Raw genomic sequence first — 17,552 nt, forward strand, 5'->3', positions numbered from 1 at the left:
GCTTTAGGTCAGCATTTTATCAGAGCAGCATGGAGGCAAACTTAAGATGGTACTCTATTCAAAGTATGTATATGTGTGAAGTTCACATGTCAAAGTACCTACTCTTCCATTTTGCTTGTGTAAGGATGACTTCCTATATTGCTTAAATTATGAAGGGTATATAGTATTTTATGAAACAAATAAAATTAAAAAGTCATCATGACTAGAAGGAGAGAAATGGTAAACGCCTACATTTGGGGTCTAGACAGCATGGGGATTGAGCAGAGAGGGATGACGGGAATAGTAGCCTATGGCAGAGACTGACAAGAGAGTCTTCGGAGGCAGACGGTGTGGGTGGGAATCACAGATACGAGCCTGGGAAGCTGTGCCATCCTGGTCACTTACCCGGCCTGCCAGCCTCTTTGCTTTTCAATCCGCTTTTTTTTCTAAAGGACACTGCGTTTCCTGTCTACTGCAGAAACAGTGTGCTCATCACGTACCGTACTCCAATTCAAAGTTCTCCCTTTCTCTTTTTCATTCCTTCTGTGGTCATTTTATACATATAAATGATGTAAAATAATGTATTTGATCTTATCAACCTGTCATCAGACCTCCATCACCTCCCAGACTGCCCCATCTCATCCCGTGCAAACATCATGTTCTTCTGTGCTTACCATAACACACTGAGTATAACCAGTGTTGCCAGTTCTCTCTTACAATCCTGTCAATAGTAACGTTGAAAACCAGTTCTGGCCAACTGATTTTATTGACTGACAAGGGTCAATTATGAGCTGAACTGGTTATGTGTGATGCCCTTCCTGTTCTTTTTCACTTCTGCAGGCATTTCAACTTGATACCGGAAGTCAACTTGATGCAGAAAATTTACAAAATACCAAGAGTCTGCACAGAAGAAATGAAGTAAACCATCGCTGCCAAATTCTTTAGTAACATGGAGTGTTCTGACAAGTTTGTCGACACAGCATTATTGCTCTTGGAGGAAATTGAGAAAGAGAACCACAGGCTCCAAGGACACAGTGCTTGTGCCCCTTGCCCTGTGTGTCCAGATGCTGCTCAGAGCAGAAGTCCAAGTGTTGGGGGCAGCACAAATGAACTCACAGGAGATTCCACTTCCAAGAACACACAGAGTCACACAGAGCAAAATATGGAAGAAAAATTTTACCAGTTCCCGTTTACAGACTCTAAACCATATACCTCAAACGGCAGAGTAAATTCTTTCAGAAGAGGGCCAGCACAACAGAAACATGAAATGTGGGACTCAGACGAGGACAGTGGTAATGTGGACCTTGAGAGCTGTGGCCTCTCACTGTCTCTTGCCTCTTCCAGTCCTGAAGAAGTCAGCTTCATTAGGATGGGAGCTACAGTCCACCAAAGAGGACCAGCTTTTCCAGAAAATGGCTTTCAACAGCAAGCGGAACCCTCGCTTCCCAATAACATGAAAGCTGCCTTTGAGAAACCTTCTGGCTGCTGCTCCACTCAGCCCAAGCCACCTTATTCCCAGCATTCTCCACCACTGCCACTGCTCCAGCTCTTACCTTCAGATATTGATGCAGGATTGGCAGGAGCCTGTTATCATTCCGATTCTGTCGTTACTGGGGTTCAGAGATTTAGAGATATGCTGAAAATACCATACAAGCTGGAATTAAAGAACGAACCTGGCAGAGCAGATTTAAAGCATATTGTTATAGATGGATGTAATGTGGCAATGACTCATGGTCTGAATAAGGTCTTTAGTTGCCGTGGAATAGCAATTGCCGTTGAATATTTTTGGAAGCTTGGACACAGAAATATCACTGTGTTTGTGCCGAAGTGGAGAACAAGCTGCAGTACTAATGCCACAGAACAGCACTTCTTGACCCAGCTCGAGGAACTTGGAATATTATCTTTAACTCCTTCTGGAGAACAAACTGTTTCTCGTGTTGACAGGTTCCTACTACACTTAGCACACAGGACTGGGGGTGTCATTGTAAGCAATGATTACTTCGAAGAGTGTTTGACTGAGTCAGTGTCCTGGAGAGAAATTATTGCTAAAAGATTGCTTCCGTACACGTTTGTGGGGGACATATTTATGGTTCCCGATGACCCTTTGGGAAGAAATGGGCCTCGGCTAGAAGAATTTCTTGGAAAGAAGAGCTCTCTAGAAACATGCAGCCTCTACTCATTGTCTGCCAAATGTTGATATGTTCTCCCGGAGCCATAACACCCAAGTAGCCAACACCAGCCACCAGTCTCCATATGGGAACCAGGGAGCCTCTTAGGGCCCTTGGCTTCCTCAGCAGCCCGACTTCAAATCTCTGGTCAGCATTCCGGGTATAGAGCAGAACCATCTCATGCCAGCACAGAGATCTTCCGCTGAGACCAGAGAGCTGAGGGAGGCCCTGTGGAACGTCTTCCCTGACTCTGAGCAAAATCTGAAGATCGACGAAATCCTGGCAGCTCAGCCATTCCTGAAGGACCTGAATGTGCTTTCTGACCTGGTGCTGGAACGAAGGCTGGGCTGAGAGCCCAAAGCTGATGAGGACCAGAGCGAGTTGCCAACTGCGGACAACCATAGTGAGAAGAAGCCTTCCAGAGTGAACGGGTCTGCTCTGGATTTCCCAAGAAAAGGAAGGGATGTGTTTTATGTTTACACAAATCTGGAGTTTTAAAGCCATCTTTACTTCTATCTATAAAATTTGCTGCTAATACAGATTTAACTTTTTCTGTAAAAGGAAAGCGTATTTTCTGCCTTTTCAGAACTGTGTATTAGCGGTTAGTTACTCTTGAGTGTATTTTCAACTTTATGTTTTTAAAACTATTTTTTAGAGCTAAAGAAAAATTGATAAGTGAATAAATTTTGCCTTTCTAAATAAAATTAAATAAAAAATAAGTGTCTCACCACTCAATTTTGTGCTCTCCCTACAAACTATGAGTCATAGAGAGTTCTGCTCCGTCTTGCCATTCAAAAGCCCAGGTTTCACAGGTTATCATTGCTGATCATACAAAATGTAAGAGCCAGAACTAGAACTTGGGAAATGATTATAGAGGTTACTTAATCAACATACGATATACTGGAAAGAGTCATGACATAAGGAAATTAATTTTTTAAAAAAATTTATGTGTGTTTTTTTCCTGCATGTGGGTAAGTATACTGCACATGTGCCTGGTACCGTGGAGGTCAGAAGGAGGCATTGGATTCCCTGGTTCTGGACAGATCATTGTGAGCCGCCATGTGATGCTGGAAACCCAAATCTGGTCATTTCTAAGAGTAGCCTGTGCTCTTACCACTAAATCACATCGGAGTAAAGAAACCAGAATTTTAAAATGCTAAGAGTTTGCTTTTGGTTACTTTAATATCTGATACTAAAAGAGTGACACTAAAATAATGAGAATATACTAAAATATAATTAAGAATTTGTACAAGTATATGGCAATGTGATAATTTATGACTTTTAGCATCTATAAACAGCTATACAGTTATAACTCAGATATTGGACTTTGGCATAGTTCTCGGTAGAACCATCTTTCAGTTATTTTTTTCATTGAAAATCATGCCTGTCAGAATCTCACACACAAGTTTTCATTATATTCACCTTTCCTCACGACTCCTCAAGGATTTAACACTTCCCTAGTGCATGCACCTTGCTGTCTTATTTGACCCATCAAGTCCAATCTGTTCTGCCCAGATACTATCAGATGTGTGATTGACAGGTCAGATGTTTGACCCAGCAGGGACCACATCCTTAAAACTGACTCTTCCTCTCCCCACAGCTATAGATTGCTCTGAGATCTTTAACTGAAGATGCAACTTCATGAAAATTCCTTAGTGCTGGGATTTTGTCCGGCTTGAGCGTGTGCAGTTCCCATGAATCACAAGGGCTGTGAAGTAATCTGAACCACTTTCCTGTTAATGAAAAACATGGTTTCCTTGTTGTAATCCATGTTCGCCATTAGAATATTCCAAGAATATTCTAGTCAGCATTTGGCCATAACTCTAAATTTTCTTTAGGTTACCATAAGATAACCAGTGCCCCCAATCAGCAGGAAGTAGCTTAGAAAACTATACCAACACTCTCCCAAAATGAATTATGGATGTTTTTCTATGTTTAGAGTGGTAGTAACAAGCTGTTATATATACTGGTCAGGAATAAAGCTAAACAAAGGAGATTAGATTCTGAGTTCTTGTTTTGAAAAATAAAGGGGAACTCTTGTGGACAATTGTCTTGAACCCTATAAAAATTTGTCACTTGTATTGTTTTAATAAAATGCATTTGGCCAGTAGACAGGCAGGAAGGATAGGTGTGGTGACGAGAGCAGGAGAACTCTGGGAAGAAGAAAAGCTCAGTCTGCAGTCATCACCCAGACACAAGGAAGACAGATGAGAATGCCTAACTGATAAAAGGTTCTAAGCCACACAACTAACATAGACAATGATTATGGGTTAATGTAAGTTATAAGAGATAATAAGAAGCCTGAGCTAAAAGGCAACCAGTTTATCAGTAATGGAGTCCTTTGTGTGTTTCTTTGGAACACAGCTGAGGGATTTGGTGGGACAGAAACGTCAGCCAACAGTTGCTGATTATTGTGAGTCAAATTTGTGTTCAGTCAGAGTGCTGAAGCATTTGTAGAAATTTCCTAGTGGACTTTTTTCAGGACACTTACATATACTATCATATTATTTCTTGAAATAAAGATACTAGGACTTCTTCCTTTACAATTTCTGTACCCTTGATCTCCCTTGTTTGACTTATTTCTCCAGTTAACACTTCAATTTCTATATAGAATAAATATATAGAGACTGGACAACCTTGCCTTTTTTTCTGACTTCAGTGGAATTGCTTTTATTAAATGCTCTCTTCATTTAATTTGATTTTAGTTATGGGTTTGCAGTAGACTGCCTCTATTATGTTGAGGTATATCTCTTTTATCTCTAATCTCTCCAGGACTTTTATCATCAAGGTGTTTTAAAGGCCTTTTCTGCATCTAGAGAGACAGGCAGGATGGCCCAGAAAGCCAGCATTTTAAAACAGCATAACTTTTTTCCTGTTGTGGCTAAAATCCGAAAAACATGTGTTCAGCTCTTCATCAACATTGTTTAAGTGTTTCGTGGCAGGACCTCTTAAAAGAGCTGCAGGGTTTTGCAGCTAAAGATGAGTCAGAAAGCCTCTCTTAGATGAGAGCACTTGCTTGTCTCTAGCAAGGGAGCAAACCCGAGAAATTGCTGCTACCAAGAAAACATGCTTTAGTCTATTCTTTCCCAAGCTTTCTCAAGCTTTCTGTGGATTTAGTTATCCATGTGGGTGCCACTCTATAGAAGGAGCTGCGGGCAGGCCTTCTTTTCGTCTCACCTGGCTCCCTGCTGCCTGGCTAGCTTATGCTCTGAAATAACAACACACAAATTGTATTCATTTAAACACTGCCTGGCCCATTAGTTTCAGCCTCTTATTGTCTAATTCTCGTATCTTGCTTTAACCCATATTTAATAATCTGGGTAACACCACGAGTGGTATCTTACCGGGAAAGATTCAGCATGTCTGACCTGGTGGCTGGCTCCATGGCATCTGACCCAGAGAGGAGAGGCATGGTGATAGCCCAAGGTATTTGCCTCACTCCCAGCATCCTGTTCTGTCTACTCCACCTACCTAAGGGCTGGCCTATCAAATGGGCCAAGGTAGTTTCTTTATTAACCAATAAAATCAACACAAACAGAAGACTGTCCCACATCAAGCGTGAAGTAGTGCAATCACTATGGAAATCACTGTGGAGCTTCCTCAAAAAGCTAGACCAGATTCACCACATGACCTTACTGTACCACCTTTGGGCATCCACCCAAAGGACTCAATATCCTACTGTAGAGATAATTTCTCCTTCTTGTTTATTGGTGCTCCATTCTAAAGCCAGATGGTCATCAACTGATGTCTGGAGAGTGAAAATGTTGTACATTTACACAAAGGAATATTATTTATGTGTTATAAATGAAATTATGAAAATTGTAGTTAAAGTTGGCAATAATCATTCCTAGTGAGTTACCTGAGAGTTAAAAAGACAAATGTCACACGCTGTCTATAATTTGTTGATGATAGCTGGTATCTATGTATTCTGTTTGGAATCCCCATACAAGTCAGGAAAACATTAAGAAGGAAAGTTTCAAGGCAAGGAAGATAGAACACAGTGGTATAAAGTGTTAAAAGCAGAAAATGGAACAAGAATCATTAAATGGTGTGGGGGTAATAAGGCAGGGTAGGAGAAGAAATACAAAAAACTCAGGAGAGCCAAAACAATCCTGTACAATAAAGGAACTTCTGTGTTGGGGCAGCTGGCCCAATCCCTGCGTTCAGGGGCGTGGCTGCCCCAGGGGAGAAAGGTACCTTTAAAAAGAACCGGGTCCAGGAGGGATGCCCTGTTTTTTCCCCCTGCATCACCCTCTGCTTCGCTGGACCCTTGGCTCTGTAAGTTCCCTTATTCTCCTTTTATTAAAACTGATTTATTCTAAAAGGACTATTTTTGGTTATTTCCAATTTCCAAATTCCTCCGACCGTGGCTACACTTCTGGAGCCATCGCTATCCCTGACATAAGCTCTATTATAGAGCTACAGTAATGACAAAAGGTTTGTATTGGCATAAAAACAGATAAGTTAACCAATATTATCGAATCAAAGACCTGATATAATCCACACACCTCTGAAACCTGGTTTTTGACAAAGAAGCTAAAAATATAGAACAGATAAAAGAACATATCTTCAACAAATGACATAACTGGATGTCAGCATGTAGAAGAATGCAAATAGATCCATATCTAGGCCATGCACAAAACTCAAGACCAAATGGATTAAAGACCTTAATATAAATCCAACCACACTGAACCTGATAGATGAGAAAGGGATAAGTAGCTTTCCATGCATGTGTACAGGAGACTACTTCCTAAATAAATACCAGGAGCACAGACAGTGACAGCAACAATAAATAAATGGGATCTCCTGAACCTGAGAAGCTTCTGTGAAGCAAAGGACACAGTCAATAAGTCAAAAAGGCAGCCTACTGAGTGGGAAAATATCTCCACCAACCCCACATCACACAGAGAACTGATCACCAAAATATAGAAAGAACTCAAGAAATTTTACATCAAAATTCCAAATAACCCAATTAAAAAGTGTGGTAGAGAAATAAACAAAGAATTCACAGCAGAAGAATCTGAAATGGCTGAAAGACACTTAAGGATATGTTCAATATCCTTTAATGGCCACAGTCACAAAGTAATCCCATGCTAGTTCATAATTATGAATAATAAAGAATTATTTATTTGGGGAAAATTTACAGATTAATGTCCTAGACCACAGTCCTCTGAATGAACAGGGAACAGGAATAGATTCTAGCAGCTGGAAATGAGAGCCTGAAGAGAGGGAGCGCATACTTTACAGCTGCTTTTTCAGCATAAGAGTCCATGTTTAAGTGGGCTGGTATCTTAAAGACTATTAACTGTAGGAGCAGAATGTGCTCTCATAGCCCCTCCCTTTTTTGTTTAAATAAGAGAGTTCCACACCCAATACAAAACTATATACATTAGGAACAGATATCAAGTATAATTAGAATTACAACCAGCATAAACAATATTAAGCAAGGAATATATGCTAAATGTTTCAATAAATATTATATCCTAAGAAGTCTAAGTCTTGTACAGGACATATCTTAGCTAGATCATAAGAGGACAGTTACTGTGACTATGTAATCTTCAACCCCTTAGAAGGCCTGAGAATGGAGATAATATTACTTGAGCAGGCAGGAACTACAATCAAGCAGCTTCCAAAGCAAGCAATATAGGATGGAGACAATTAGCTACTTGAGCAATCACCCAAAGTTTCATTTGCAATGTTGAAGCAACCAACTTTTCAGAGGCAGAATATTTTTCATAACCATCTTACCCTGTCTTGGCAAGATTAAACATTCTTTTTCCTTGTGTCCTGCGTATCCATTTCCAGATACCATGTACTTTGTCAGTAGTTGTGGTATGGGCAGTTTCTTGCCAATATGCCAACAGTGCCAAGAAGAAAACAAGCTCCAAGTGGAGTGTCTTTGGTCTCAACATTCTCTCAGGAATAAACTGGTCAGGAGCAATCATGTCTCATGTCAACAGAACCCTAAGGTATTTAAATGCCATGTTCTACAGATCCCTGAAGTGGATGAAGATCACCTATCTAGACAGAATACAATCTCTATGTATCTAAAGAACCTAATTGATCTGACTGTATGTACAACAAACATGAACAACTATTGACCTATAATATTTAATACTTGTATAACTTAAACACTAAACTTTCATATCAGAATATTAAATAATCTGTAAACAAAAATGCAACAAATGAGAACAATGACCTCGAAATGTAAACAATCTATAAGTATCTTGATCAGATGTAGGAGTAATATATAATACAATATGAAAATATATCCTAAAAGTTGTAACAATATACAAACTGTCCTAAACAGAGGTAGAAACATTCATACATAAATCTGACAGAATACATTTGCATATATGAACAAATAATGTAAACAAAATAACATATATAAGTTGAATTGTATCAATACATAAAAACTGTACCAATGGGAAGTATCCAAAACTGATAGCTCCCAAGTATTCACTCTATTACCCACTATTATTTTCCCCCCTTTTAAAGAATGAATACAGTTTTCACCCCTACCCTCTATCTAGTTTAAATAACAATCAACCACCCTTGAACGGTGTTCCCAACCCAAAGGACAAAATTTTGGGGGAGTTAAGGGGCATCATCCTCTAGAATTGCTTCCTGCTGTCATGGGGTGTTCTCTTAATGGGACCTGCAAAAGTAAAGTGATAGTTAAGTTTCAAAGTTACTGTCTAGTATAGTTGCAAACAATTTCCAAGTAATCGATAGGGTTCCCCCCCCCCCAAAGTTCTTATTTGGAGTTCTAGCCAGAACGTCATGAGGAGGTGCACCATTTTGGAAGCTGGTACACAAAAAAACTCATCTTTTGGTAGCACTATCAGCATCATATAGTCATCTCAACCAGGTGGAATTGTTGCTGTGAGGCCCCATCTTTTCCTGGAAACTTCAAAGAATACGGTACGAAAATGATCTGCAGGAGAGTCTGTTGTTCATTGTAGAAAAGTTAAACATCATTCATATAAACATAATTCAATGTAGAATACAATATAGACAAAATAGAAATACAGAAAGTAAAATTTTCCTAGAGTCTTCCTTCTGTTCCATACTAGATGGCTCCTGATATGAGACAGAAACTCTGAATGTACCTTTTAACAACCAGCTTGGATTTAGAGAAGTACAGAGCCATTGTCCATCCCCCAAAACAGCTGAATATATTAATGTGTATGTATGTGTGTGCATTTGTAAATGTATGTGTATCCAGCACCTGAATTCATAATCCATATTCCATTTTTCTAGATGATCCTTAGTGAATAGTTATTTTTCCTTCTGTCAGCCTTCAAATATCCAGGGTCTCATTAATATCTGATGATGTATATTTTCCTGTAAAGACAAGAACAATGACACCTTGAATTTTGCATGCAAATGGATGGAAATAGAAAACACCATTCTGAGTGAGGTAACCCAGACCCAAAATGATGAATATGGTATGTACTCACTCATAGTGGATTCTAGCCATAGAATTGAGCCTATATTTCAGGATCCTAGAGAAGCTAGATAGAAAGGTGAACCCAAAGAAAAACATCTAGTTATCCTCCTGGATATTGGAAGTAGACAAGATTTCCAGGCAAAAATTGAGAGCTTGGGGGTGGGGGTAGGATGGGAGTAAGGGGATATGGGGAGGAAAAAGTGAGAAGGGGAGGATGGACAGAGCTTGGGGGAATGGGACAGTTGGGATGGAGGAAGAGTAGATATGGAATCAGGGAAGTATATATCTTAATTAAGGGAGCCATTTGAAGATAGGCAAGAGATTGGACTCTAGAGGGGTTCCCAGGTATCCAAGGAGATGTCCCCAGTTTGCTCCTTGAGTAGCTGAGGAGAGGGGGCCTGAACTGGCCCTTTACTATAGCCACACTGATGATTATCTTGCATATCCCCATAGAACCTTCATCTGGCGCTGGATGGAGATAGAGACAGACCCACATTGGAGCACTGGACTGAGTTCCCAAGGTCCAAATGAGGAGCAGTAGGAGGGAGAACATGAGGAAGAAAGTCAGGACTGTTTGGGGTGCGCCCATTCACCGAGACAATGGGACCGATCTAATGGGAGCTCACCAAGGCCAACTGGACTGGGACTGATGGAGCATGTGATCAAACCGGACTCTCTGAACGTGGCTGACAAGGAGGGCTGACTGAGAAGCCAAGGACAATGGCACTGGGATTTGATTCTACTGTATGTACTGGCTTTGTGGGAACCTAGTCTGTTTGGATGCTCACCTTCCTAGACCTGGATGGATGGGGAAGGAACTTGGACTTCCCACAGGGCAGGGAACCCTGACTGCTCCTTGGGCTGGAGAGGGAGTGGGACGGAGGATGAGGGAAGGGAGGAGGTGAAAATTTATAAAATTATATAATTTAATTAAAAAAGAAAAAGAAATAAATAAATAAAATTTATTTATTTTATTAAAAAAAGAACAGAACTCTGCCCCAACCCTATATGCTTTCCTTATTACCTGTATTATTGTCACCATTGTGGATGAGCTGTCATTTCTCTTTTTCAAGAGGTTTCTCCTTTTCAAAGTGAATCTTTATCAATTTTGATGGTATCCATTGATGGAGGATTCTCATTGGCTAATAAACAAACTGCCTTGGCTTTTTAATAGGGCAAGATTTAGATAGGTGGAATAGACAGAACAGGAAAAAGGAAGTGAGGTAGATGGCTCAGACAATTGCCCTGCCTCTGCAGCCAGATGTGATGAAGCCAGCCGCCAGGTTAGACATGCTGAATCATTCCCGGTAAGACACCGCTTGTGGTGTTACACAGATTATTAGATATGGGTTAGTCAAGATGTGAGTAAGAGGCTGGAACTAATGAGCCAGGCAGTGTTTAAAAAGAATACAATTTGTGTGATGTTATTTCGTGTGTAAAGCTAAGCATGTGGGAGCAGGGCGGCGGGAATCCGGCCCACAGCTCTCACTACAATCCATAATTTTTTCTCCTGTATAAACAAGAGCAAAACCCCGTCCCCAATATAGAACATCTCCTGGTTTTTATTGTGAGGTCAACACATCCTTGAAATACACCAGTTGATTTAATTCAGAAGTTTTTTTTATTATCTAATGCTTCTCTGCTGCTGTTGTTCCTTTCTCATTAGCATTAAGAAAATTCAAGGTTAATAAAGCATTGTGCAGTCTATATATTGGGGTATTTTCCATCCCTTTCTGTTTGTTCAGTTTACCTTTTATATTTAATTCAAAGATGTTTTCTACATAAGATTTTGATTTTGTACTTGGTTTATGTGGCAAAAAGATCCATTCTAAGATAATATTGTCCCTCTGCACTAAAATTCCTATAGGAGAAATACTGAAAGTCAATATGATTAGAATATAATTATGATTTGGATTCATCCTATCCACATGTGTCTCCTGTAATTTCTCTTCAACAATCATCAATTCTTTTTTTTTTTTTTGCTTCAGTTGTTAGTTCTCCTTGAAATGCAATAGAGTTGTGGCAATAAACATGGCGCAGGCTGGTACGTCTGCCATGAGTCTAGAATCTCAGAAAGCTAAGGAATGTGCTGGATCCAGCAATCAAAGCCACGACTTTAATCTAGCCTTATCACTTTGCAAATTAAAGACTCATGTGGTCAGAAAAGGAGAGATATACAGTAAATACAGATTCACGTGAAGAAACCTCTAAACAGTTTAGAGTGTGTTTTAAAATATATGTAGGCTTGGGAGATAAAAGAAAAGGGATAAAGGTCATTAAAACAAAATAAGAAAAAAGAAGAGTAATTGGGTGTTGTGGCACACAGTTTTAATCCCAACACTTGGGAGGCAGAAGCAGACAGATCTCTGTGAGTTCAAGGTGTTGTGGCATACACCTTTAATCCTAGCACTTGGAAGGCAGAGACAGGTGGATCTCTGTGAGTTCAAGGACAACCTGGTTCACAGATTGAATTTTAGAATAGCCAAAAATACACAGAAAAAAACTGTCTCAAAAAGCAAAATGTTAAAAATAAAAGAATTAGAGTTTAAAATAAAGCCACATAAAGATGGGAAACACAAAGAGAATCTGGATACTGTATGTTATTGTGTTGTCTTTGAATGCTTGATCGTTGAAAAAGAAGCAACAGCTGCTAAAAGACATTTGATTATAAATGTTGCTGGATTCATCCAACAAATTTATTTTGAAAACACTTTGTTTCAAACTTTAAGTCAAATGTAAAATTACATATAACAAAACAGTTATCAAGTAAAAATTACAGTTACAATATTTATATCTATTTTATCTTTTATCATAACAAAGGAAAACAACTATAACTATCCTTCAACTCCATCAAAGATTCCAGAAGGATATAATATTACCTAAATAAATGAGAAGTAAGCAACTTACAAAACTCTAGAAATCATAGAGAAATCTCGCTGCCTGGACAGTCACCCAAAGTTCCTCTGTACCGTTGGGGCATCCATCTTCAGCCTACAGGCCCATAGTTTCCAGAAGACATTTCCATGAAGCAGGAAATTTCAAAGGCAGTTCAGTCAGTATCTGCTGTGTCCTGTAGAATGTCTTGCAGACTCTTTCATGAATCAGGAACCCCGAAAGGTCATCTCACCTTTAGCCAAGTTCAGCAGTCCTCTCTCTGAGGGTTCTCTGTGTCCAGTTTATGCAATAGTCCAGGCAAGAGCAGTTTCTTGCCCAAATGGCTATCAAACTCCATAAGGAGCCTCTTCGATGCCCATCTTCCTTTTGAAGTAGCTGGTGCTGCCAGGATCAGGCGTGTCTCATTTTGTCATGAAAAGCCCTAAGTTATTAAAACATCTTAAATGCCATATTCTGTAGTCTTTGAAAGATATAAGGAATGCCTATCTAACTGAAATATATCTCTATATATCTAGAAAATCTAACTAACATGATTATAAGCTTGATTATTATTGATGATTATCCATTAACAACCTATATTTCCTAATTATACATTACATTTTTAAAAGAACTACATAATCACAATACCTTAATCAAGATCAGGAATACATATAACAAGATTGACCTTAAATTAGTATCAGTAACCAAGATTCACAACAATCCGACTTATTTATATCTATATCATCTCCCCCTTTAAATGTAAAAGAACATTCATAAACAATATTTGGGAATATGGGCACAGTTTTTTCTCTCCAAACTGCTTCATGCTGAATGGGGATGTTGTTAATCAGATCTTTCATGGTGTAACCCGTGTGCCAGGTTCATCTCAGTCATCAGTTGGGTGAAGTAACTTTTTGAGGGTGTTCACAGCAACCTTTCAGGAGGGCGTGGTCTATCATACCATATTGGGATAGAAGCAATCCATAGGGTCTCATTTTCAGTAAAAACAAAAGAATCTCTTTTCCAAAGTATCATATCCTTAGATCCAAATTCTGAAGTCAAGGTATTTTCAAAATATCTATCTTGGATTAGTTCAGTAGCATTTGTAACAAATATCTTTTAGCAGCTGTTGTTCCTTCCTCAGCATTCAAACAATTCAAAGAGAGCACAATAGCATATAGTATCAAGGTTCTCTGTGTATTTTCCATCTTTATATGGCTTTACTTTAACCTCTATTTCTTTTATTTTTACTTTTATTTTTTGGGACAGGTTCTCTGTATATCTTTTTCCTGGAATAACTCAGTAGACCAGGCTGTCCTTGAACTCACAGATCCGCTTGCCTCTGCCTCCCCAGTGCAGGGATTAAAGGTGTGTGCTACAACACCTTGAACTCACAGAGATCTGTCTGTCTCTGCCTCCCAGGCATTGGGATTAAAGGTGTGTGCTACCACACCTTCAAGTCACAAAGGTCAATCTACCTCTACCTCCCAAGTGTTGGGATTAAAGGTGTGTACTACCACACCCAACTACTGCCTTTTTTTCTTTTTTTTTTTTTACTTTTAAGAACTTTAACCTTTAGCCTGTATATAGTTTTAACACATAGTAAAACATTTAGAAGTTTTCTTCTTCTTTGAATCTACCTTTACTGTATCTCTCTCTCTTTTTCTGACCATATGAGTCTTTAATTTACCAAGCAATATTGGTAGGACTAAAGCTGTGGCTTTGGCAGCTGGATACAGCCCATTCCTTAGCTTTCTGCGATTCCAGCCTTGTGGCTGAGGTACTGGCTGTAGCCATGTTTATCACCACAACTCTGTGGCGGTTCAAGGTCCTTGCCAGCAAGCAAGCTGCAACAGTGTTAAACAACACTCAAAAGCTCCGTAGTCAGGACCGCCTGCTTGAAAGAGTCCGAGTTTGCCCTGGCAGGGCAGACCAGAAAGCCAACATTTTAAAACAGCACAACTTTTTTCCTGCTGTGGCTAAAAACTGAAAAGCATGCAGTCAGTTTTTCATCAACACCACTTAAGTGTTTGGTGGCAGGACCTCTTAAAAAGCTGCAGAGTTTTGCAGCTAAAGCTGAGTCAGGAAGCCTCTCTTAGATGAGAACACTTGCTTGTCTCTAGCAAGCAGAGCAGACCTGAGAAATTGCTGCCACTAAGAAGCCATGCTTTACTCTATTCTTTCCCAAGCTTTCTGTGGATTCAGTTATCCACGTCTGGGTGCCATTCTGTAGTAATGAGCAGCGGGCAACTTCCCACTGCCCGGTTTCCTGCTGCCTGGATAGCTTATGACCTGAAATAACAACACACAAACTGTATTCATTTAAACACTGCCTGGCCCATTATTTTCAGCCTCTTATTAGCTAATTCTCACTTGGTTTAACCCATATTTAGTTATCTGTGTAGCACCACAAGGTGGTGTCTTACTGGGAAAGATTCAGCATGTCTGACCTGGGGGCTGGCTTCATGGCGACTGGCCCAGAGAGGAGAGGCATGGCATCTATCTAACTTCCCTTCCCAGCATCCTGTTCTGTCTACTCCACCCACCAGTGTTTTAACTTATCAGGCCAAGCAGTTTCTTTATTAATTAACCAATGAAATCATCAGATAGATAGAAGACACACCTACATCATTTGTAGTCTTTCTTCAATAGAACCAGATCTAGAACGGGGGTGAGACAACCTGCAGATAACCTAAAAGTCTTCCTCCTTGTTTAACCAACCCAGTAACCGCTATAGCATTGATCAATTAGAGTTAGCTAACCATTAAATGAACTAGTCAAAATAGTTGACAAATGATTTCTGGACTCTCCCTTTTGATTCTGTACTACCCCCTCCCTGATTTGTGGTTTTTCCTTTAAAAGAACCTGTAATAGACAAAGCAGGGGTCCTCCTCTCGAGGCTGAGGGACCTCTGCAGCGGCAGCAGAATAAAAATTCCTCTTGCTATTGCATCAACCATGCTGAGAGTGTCTCTTGGAGCGACCTCCTCCTTGGTGGGGCTTTAGGGGCCCAACAACTTCAATTACTATATTGAAAAAGTATGTAGAGGACAACCTTGCCTTTTTTCTGACTTTAGTGGAATTGCTTTTATTAAATGCTATCTCCATTTAATTTGATTTTAGCTATGGGCTTTCCATACACTGCCTTTATTTTGCTGAGGCATATCCCTTTTATCTCTAATCTCTCCGGGACTTTTATCATGAAGGTGTGTTGGATTTTGTTAAAGGCCTTTTCTGCATCAAGAGAGATGATCATGTGGGTTTTTTCTTTCAGTTTTTTTTTAAAGATGGTGAATTGTATTTACTGATTTTCTTTCTTTTTTTTTTTTGTTTTTTTGTTTTTCGAGACAGGGTTTCTCTGCAGCTTTTTTAGAGCCTGTCCTGGAACTAGCTCTTGTAGACCAGGCTGGCCTCGAACTCACAGAGATCCGCCTGCCTCTGCCTCCCGAGTGCTGGGATTAAAGGCGTGCGCCACCACCACTCGGCTTCCAGTTCTTTTATGTAGGCACTGAGTGCTATGAACTTTTTTTTTTTTTTTTTTTTTTTAAGATTTATTTTCTTTTTATTTCTTTTTTTAATTTATTTTTATTAGTAAAACTTTACACCTCCTCCCCCCCACCTCCCATTTTCTCTCCCCCCTCCCTTAACTCCCCTTCCCCTCCCTTGCCAGTCCAAGGAGCAGTCAGGGTTCCCTGCCCTGTGGGAAGTCCAAGGTCCAACCCACTCCATCTGGGTCCAGGAAGGTGCAGATCTAAACAGACTAGGCTCCCCAAAAGCCAGTACATGCAGTAGGATCAAAACCCAGTGCCAGCCGGGCGGTGGTGGCACACGCCTTTAATCCCAGCACTCGGGAGGCAGAGGCAGGCGGATCTCTGTGAGTTCGAGACCAGCCTGGTCTACAAGAGCTAGTTCTAGGACAGGCTCCAAAGCTACAGAGAAACCCTGTCTCGAAAAACCAAAAAAAAAAAAAAAAAAAAAAAAAAAAAACCCAGTGCCATTGTTCTTGGCTTCTCAGTCAGCCTTCATTGGAATCCGATTTGATCCCATGTTTTTTCAGTCCAGGTCGCGCTGGCCTTGGTGAGCTCCCATTAGACCAGCCCCGCAGTCTCCATGGGTGGGAGCACTCCTTGCGGTCCTAACTTTCTTGCTCATGTTCTCCCTCCTTCAGCTCCTCATTTGGGCCAGAAGATATCTTAATTAAGGAAGCCATTTTAGGGTTAGCAAAAGACTTCACTCTAGAGGGGGTCCCAGATATCCACGGAGATGTCCGCAGCTAGTTCCTTGGGCACCTGAGGAGGCGGAGCCTGAAATAGCCCTTTCCTATAGCCATACTGATGAATATCTTGCATATCACCATAGAACCTTCATCTGGCGATGGATGGAGATAGAGACAGAGAGCCACATTGGAGCGCTGGACTGAGCTCCCAAGGCCCAAATGAGGTGCTATGAACTTGTAAACTCTTAGAACCCCTTTTATTGTGTCCCACAATTTGGATATTCAGTTAACTTCAATTTGAGAAAGTCTTCAATTTTTTTAAAATTTTATTTATGTCTTGACTCATTTTTTTGTTCAATATAGAGTCTTTCAATTTCCATGAGTTTGTAAGCATTTTCATGTTTCTGTTGTCAATATTATCTATCTATCTATGTATCTATCTATCAATCTACCTACCCATTTATGTCTAGATGATTGTTTAATGGTCAGAGAGGAGTACTGATGTTTCTCACTTTCATTGTGTAAGGGTCAATATGTGTTTTAAGCTTCAGCAGGGTGTCACTACAATGTGGCTTCCCTTGTGTTTGAGGCATAAATATTAAGAATTACACTGTCATCTTGGTGAATTTTTCTTTTGATGACTATGTATTCTCCTTCCCTATTTCTTCTGAGTAAAATGGTCCCACTGGTCAGTCTTCCAGACCAGATTATGGTAACACACACCTTTAATCCCAGTAACACAATAATACACACCTTTAATTTAATGAGCCACACTCATTTCCATAAAATTGGGTGGTACACTCCTTTAATCCCCGCCCTAGAGAGGACTATAAATTGGGAGGAAAGAGTTCTCACACAGTCCC

At 40.1% G+C, this 17,552-nt stretch overlaps 1 protein-coding gene across 1 annotated transcript; it reads left to right on the top strand.

Annotated features, from left to right (window-relative positions):
* The first annotated feature begins 928 nt into the window (after positions 1–928).
* Positions 929–2,498, top strand: LOC119815376 (NEDD4-binding protein 1-like). Its single transcript, XM_042055174.1, is given in 3 exon segments — positions 929–2,117; positions 2,120–2,155; positions 2,158–2,498. Coding segments are annotated over 3 exon segments (1,566 nt in total).
* Positions 2,499–17,552: the final 15,054 nt, after the last annotated feature.

The sequence above is a fragment of the Arvicola amphibius genome, chromosome 5 (assembly GCF_903992535.2).
Source record: "Arvicola amphibius chromosome 5, mArvAmp1.2, whole genome shotgun sequence".
NCBI classification, from domain to species: domain Eukaryota; kingdom Metazoa; phylum Chordata; class Mammalia; order Rodentia; family Cricetidae; genus Arvicola; species Arvicola amphibius.